General features: G+C 47.3%; 1 protein-coding gene across 1 annotated transcript; it reads left to right on the top strand.

Annotated features, from left to right (window-relative positions):
• Nucleotides 1–2,785: 2,785 nt before the first annotated feature.
• pabpn1l (PABPN1 like, cytoplasmic) lies at nucleotides 2,786–6,600 on the top strand. Its single transcript, XM_079997368.1, has 6 exons — nucleotides 2,786–2,948; nucleotides 3,643–3,766; nucleotides 4,524–4,591; nucleotides 4,691–4,797; nucleotides 5,197–5,284; nucleotides 5,597–6,600. The coding sequence occupies exons 1-6, from the start codon at nucleotides 2,892–2,894 to the stop codon at nucleotides 5,918–5,920; spliced, it is 768 nt and encodes a 255-aa protein (XP_079853494.1). The 5' UTR covers nucleotides 2,786–2,891; the 3' UTR covers nucleotides 5,921–6,600.
• Nucleotides 6,601–6,671: the final 71 nt, after the last annotated feature.

Here is a 6,671-nt window from a genome sequence, read left to right as displayed (position 1 = left end):
CTGCCGTCGCGGCCTCAGCTTTTCTTTCGCAGTAAAAGTCAGCGATACAGGCGTACCGCGATCCGGTGGATGGCGCGGCGACGTCCGGTTCCTTTTAATTCTTGGCCGCTTTGCGCGTTCGCCTCTGCGTCCGCAAGGAAGCCCACAGATCACCAAAACAAAGCCAAATTTACCGCTCATGAATGACCAAAATCCAACCAAAATGCTACAAATACTTCTCTGTTTTTCTTTTTTGTAATGTATCGCTTTCGTAGTTACGGTCGAGCGTCAATGCGTTTGCTTTTGTGGTGTCAATGCGATGGGACCGGGACGACGTCCGCAAAAGGGGTGGCAACTGCAGTAGCGTCAGCAAACCCAATGATCATTTCACACTTAGAACTTTGCGATTGACATTTTCGGATTGTGACAGAAAAACTTAAAATGTGTGTTCTTTTGTTATTGTCATATTCCTTGTCTGCATTCTGTGAAAAATATTGTAGATGGCAAACACATAAGGGCTGTTCTGTTGTGGAATCCATCAAAGGGTCTACAGACGTTTATCCATCAGCTCAGAATTTTCCTTTATCCATTATACACATATAATATGGGCAAACGCATGCTTAGAAATGGCAAAGATTCGCAGGATGGCATTTCTTTTTTTCCTCTCTCTGAACTCCCGAGACACTTACCAATGAAATTTCGAGGCGTCTGAGGTGTGGCGGTGATGATACAGTAGCGATCTATATCGGTGCGTACAGTATAGAAAGCTTAAGTGGCACCTAAAGGATGCAATGCTTGCCCCCTCCCCAACCCCTCAAAAAAAGCCATGGCTCAGGATGGCCCTGTTTTTACCTTTACATAAAAAACATGAATGGAAAAGGTTTGGTTTTTCTATATGTGTAGGGAAGCATTATATACTGTATTGTGCAATACAATATTACAGAAAAATATGATTCTGTAGGAGAGGATGGCGCTTTGAAGATTTTTTTTTTCTTAAGGGGTCCTGTTACTATTTTTAGATCATGTGAACTGTGCCAGATGATTCAATTCTGATTTGTATTATTATTTATTTCTTGCATGCTTTCCTCCCTGTTGCTGTTACCGCTTTTTAACTGTTGGCTCTGTTGGATGTGTGAAGCTGTAGAACATTCTAATTCAGGTTTATGTCTGTGATGAACAATGTAATGTTAACTGTGTAATTAAAAAATGAAATGAAACATTGAGCTGGGGTGGTGTGCCTCTCTCTTGATTATTTTTTTTATTTTTCTTTACCTGTGCTGTCAGCATGCTGGGCATACAACACAGTGTATTTGTATGATATTGCATCGAGGACAGAGTTAGTCTGCAAGTGGAGTTCAACTTCTCAACCTGCAATGCAACTCCTTATGAATTATTTAATCATCAAGAACTGCTGCAATCACTCTGAAGGAAGAACTGTAGTTTTTTTTGTTACACAGAACTACCGGTGGCGCAGTGCATTGCACTGCTGCCTCACAGCAAGAAGGTCCTGGTTTGATTCCCGCCTTGGGTGCTGTTAACACTGTCGACGAATGCCGCCCACTGCTCCTGGCTGCCCCCCCCCCAAGCCAGGATGGGCTAAATGCAGAGGCCTCATTCCACCATCCAAAGCATGTGTTGTGGTGTTGGGTGATAATTAAAAGATTCATCTTCTTAACTAATCATTATTACTACTCCAAGAGGGGCAGAATCACCATTGGTGAGACTAGTAAACATAGAACCAAACAACATGTACATGGAAAAACATAAACATAGAGATGTCAGACCACATCATGAATCAACCCTACAGAGCTAATTAAGTCCAGGAAAACTGGAACAGCAATTTGGCATGTGGCCTCTTTCTGTCATAGTTATGGTAGTAAATGAGTGGAGCCGTCCCCCGCACCCCAACCCACCCCCATGGTGCCAAGCGGCTTTCAAGGGGTCCCAGCCGGCAGGGGGCCCACCCGGTTGCCCCCCCCCCCGGCCAACCACAGCCCCCCAAACCGTCCCACCATCCCGGAAACCCCAGTGCTCAATGTGCGCTGTTGGCAATTGCAGTTAAGATTTGCGGGGTGTGGAGGTGTGAGTCTTCCAAGCAAGTCGAACCTGAATCACTCTTACCCCACCTGTCCTGCAGACCCTGGTCTGGTGGAGTGAAGTGTTGTTGTGAAGTGAAGTAAGATTTAGGAGCGAGTGTCTGTGTTCTAATCTAATATGAGTGATGTTAAAATTACAGGACAGACATGAAGCACGCTCGGGCAAGATCGCAGCCGCCCGCCACATCCTTCCCCACATAGCTCGCACCCACCCATCCCGCAAACCCTCAACCTATTGGTAGAGGCTTTGTGGGTTTGATATAGGTGAAGCACAACCAGGTCAATGCAGGGTGCAGTAGACCGGGACCATGCCCCAGCGCCAAATTCAAAGTCAAATTGATATATCTAGTCATTTTAAGGTTTATTAGACCAAAATGGGAATTTAAACTTAATGTTTTATTTGTTATTATTAAGATAAATAAATATATACCATAATAATAATAAAAAAAATATAATAATAATAAATAAAACTTATTTCAAATATTTCCGATTACTACGACAAATGTTGTGTCTTATCTATAATCTTATTTTAATCACCGGACTCACACGTTACACATATGAAATAAGAGCGAACTGGAGGCACCGCCTCACAGGTGATTCTAATCTGCACAGGAAGCCTCGGGGTTATTGGAGGATCTCCACTTCCTTTCTCTTTGGAGCTTCTTATTCCCATGTACTCAGCGCGCCCAGGGAAGTTAGAACAGCAGCAGGTGACGCTGGGAGATCCGTGGCAGGGGCCAGACGAGGCCACTAAAGCTTTTGGCTTGGCACAAACAAACAAACAAGCAAGCAGGCAAACATGTTGGAGCAGTGAGCATGGCGGGGAATCGGGATACCTTCGGCTACCTGCGGGGCGAGGACCCAGGGAGTGAGGTAACGACTGAGGGCTTGCGTCTGTGTAATAGCTCATTGTGCGTGACGGTCAACCGGTGACGTGCGGCCTCAATGAACGTAAATGCTGCGGCTGTCACCTTGGGGCGACGGAGAGCTCCGCGTTTGTCAGATGCTGCGTTTCCGGGGAAGCGGGAACTCCGACGCTCCACCGTCGCACTTGGGATACGTACAAAAAAAAGCGGCTTTTCGGAAATTGGGGGCGGATTGTTCGTGCCGCGAGAAGAGATTCGACCTGACGGTGAACAGAGCTGCCTCTGCACGGGCTTCCTTTGTCCTCCGTAACGCGAACGACGCTGCCCGGTAGTTCTGTCACGTTTGGCAGCTTTGTCGTAACCAACACAGACGCGCCGCGCTCGTCCACGTCGTCCCGCGCAGGGGCAACCGAGCACGTCTCGCTCGGAATTTCCGAGGTTTCGGGAACGCGGCGCGAGGCTCCGGCGCGCCTGCGCACTGCGCTCCACGCTGTCGCTGGCGTCCGGTGGTAGCGGTCCGGTGGAGGCGGAACATGGCGGCGCGGGCTCCCGTTCTGGCCGCGGTTTGTCACGGGTGTCGGCAGCGCGGACGCTAGAACGCTATCTTAACCGCGATGCCCAGTTCAGCGGCCCTGGAGCTGGATTTCGGACCGCCACAGTAGGCGTGTGTGTGTCTCAGACTGAGCTGCTGTGCTTGTCAGGAGCTTGCAGCCATCAAGGCCAGGGTGGTGGAGCTGGAGATGGAGGAAGAGGCGGAGAGGCTGAGGGAGGAGGAGCAGTGCCAGGCAGCAGAGATGCAGCTCTTATCCAGCAGTCCTCAGCCTGGTAAGAACAACACCAGTATATCTGATCAGCCTGGATTGTTACCAAATGGACTAATCCTATATTGTTATTTGACCATAGACGATGGTATAGATCAAATCCGTCAGCGTTGGGGGAGCGTGTGCTCCAGGTGTGGTGGCATGGCTGCCTGGAGCCAGGTGAGGCGACTGCAGCCCTCCATCATCTGGCTCACACCTGAGCCATATTGCCTTGGCCCCGGCTATGCTCAAATGTGCATGATCTCTGCCCAATGAGATGGACGGCGAGCCCCAGGGATCCAGAAGGGCCCTCCTAACTGCCTGTGGCTGTTTTCTGCCTCTGTGGTTCTTTTCATTCTGTTCTCACTACCAATGTCCCCAACCCCCCCCTCCCATTCACAACAGAGTTGGCAATCTGAGCACTAATAGACTAGAAAGGCCTTTGTGGAGTGAAATGTTGGTGGTGGAAGGGCCTCCTGGCCCTGAAATGGGGCTGGGCAGTAATTCACCATGGTTTAGTTCAGTAGGATAACATTATGTTGAAATTAACATCTTCATAGGGTGACTTTGATTGAGTTTAGAAACAAGTTTTAGTTCTATACTTTAAGTTAGCGCGTAGTTCAATTGAAATCTACCTCTATTTTAGACACAGATGGGGGCAATTATACTGACTATAAAATTCTTGTGATAAGAAATTGTTCCAGAGCTCCCAGCGCTACTGTATATGTGGATACATACGCATTGATATGTTTTCTCTTCTGACTGTTTGTTTCCTGCTGTAGGGCTCTTCTACAACATGACCCATGAGGAGAGAATAGATGCGGATAACAGATCAGTCTATGTTGGCAATGTGAGTCAGTCATCTTTTAACACAGTCAACTTTCCTTTTACAGTATTGGTGCGTGAAACGACCCAAACAGACTCTAACACTGTTCTCAACAAACCCCAGGTAGATTATGGGGCTACTGCAGACGAGTTGGAGATACATTTCAATGGCTGTGGTCCGGTGAACCGGGTGACCATACTGTGCGACAGGTTCACTGGACATCCTAAGGGGTGGGTTCAACTTCAGAGTCTGTGCTGGACTCTGAAGCCCTTCTGACAATATTTGTGTAGAATAGAAGTGACTCTTTAATAAATTGGTTGCATCGTAGAAGGGTGATCGCAATCGACAGCCGTTTTGTTTTATCATAATCCAATTAAGGCTGTTGGGGAAACTGAATTAATATTAACGGGGGGCAAGAATGCAGTAAGGATTTTGGCAAAACTACTGTCCAAATAGAAGCAAGAATCTTTGAGGGTGAGATGCTTTTTTATGAAATGTGGAGATCAAATGCAAGTGATCATGTATGATAACTTAATTTGTAAAGATAAGAAGCTAACTGTTCCAAAAATCATTAAAAAAAATCTATGAACCTTGTTGACCTTAGTGATGCCTGTGACTTGTTTTCACAGCTTTGCCTACATAGAGTTCTCTGATCGAGACTCTGTACAGAGCGCCATTGGTTTGGATGAGACCTTGTTCAGAGGCAGGGTGCTCAAGGTGGGTACTTTGCCTTATTAACACTAATTGGTTTACTTTTTGCTGGTCCTCCGCCTCTGGACTATTGAGTAGTTGCTAAGTTTACACTTGCCGTCAATTTCTGACATTAAGTAGCCTACTATTGGTGTGAATCAAGAGGTGGCCTCCTGCTATTGAACAGTCTGTTTGTTTTTTGGCCTTTCATTGTACATTTCCTTAAGCAACAAACTCCCTGTGTTGCAGTACAGTAAAGATGGAATATGGCCAACTGTATTTTCTAAATAAACATGAATGAGCAATGTTCCATTTTCTGCCTGGCCTGTTAACTTGCAGGTGATGCCGAAGCGAACCAACATGCCTGGCATCAGCACCACGGACAGGGGCGGGCCGCGAGGCGGACGCTCCAGAGGCAGGGGGTTTCGCCCGCCACGCTACCACAACGGCTTCCAGGGCCGCTTCCGCTACCAATCTGCCCGGCCTCCCCACCCGCTCCCCCACCCCTACTACGGGGGCCCCTCGGTGGGGAAGAGACAGTGGGGGCCCCTAGAATACCGCGAGCAGAACCCCAAGCGCTACCCTTGCCTCCTCCTCATCACTCCCCCTTCAGAGGAGGGTGGACCGGGGCCCAGCGCGCAGCACTACCCCCAGCAGCGCTAGGGTTCCGGTTACAGTTTCCGCACCAAATGTGGAAGAAACTATAAAATGGACAATTATCATTTTTGGGTTTTCTTTTTTTACGGACTGTCCCATTCCAGTCATTGCTGAGTTACAGTTAAGTCTCGTGTCAAAGGACCACACTGGACAGCAGGAGTTTGGCTTTTCAGTTTTCAGCCTTTTGTTCAACGCCAAAGGAGCGTGTTGCCGTTGGCTTCACGAGCCTAAAGCTATCCTCAGACGAGCTAGGTTACTTTTCTTTTGCCTTTTTTAGATATTATGTGCTGTAGTTGAGAAGGAATACAGCAAGGTGGAAAATAAATCTTGTTCTTTCTAACAGCCTGGAGAGGATATTTTGGCGCCGTGTTCCTCCGGTCATTTTGATGCCTTGTTAAGGCAATAGTCGAGCCAAACAGCGCGCTGTTCCATGGTGTTATTTAACAGTGCCTATGCTTTGTAATTTTACGTGCGCTATGCATGGGCAGACATTTTTGTAAGTGCCTGGCTCGATCATGTCAGTTTCAATCCTTTTACAGAGGTGTTGCGTTACAAGCATGTCGGTACCTGTGAATGCATGTGACAATCCCCACGTCGTACGCTCCTTTCGTAGAATTTATGTTGATGCGAATGTATTGTCGACCGTATTGTAGTGTATATAATTTCCCCTTGTTGTATATAATTTACCGAATTGCTTTGTGTAAGTGAATAAATAAAAACAAGTGATCATCTTGGCAGTATGTTTCGTTTTGAAGGA

Source organism: Zeus faber (genome assembly GCF_960531495.2).
Source record: "Zeus faber genome assembly, chromosome: 3".
Classification (NCBI taxonomy): domain Eukaryota; kingdom Metazoa; phylum Chordata; class Actinopteri; order Zeiformes; family Zeidae; genus Zeus; species Zeus faber.
This window is presented reverse-complemented; position numbering and strand designations above follow the sequence as displayed.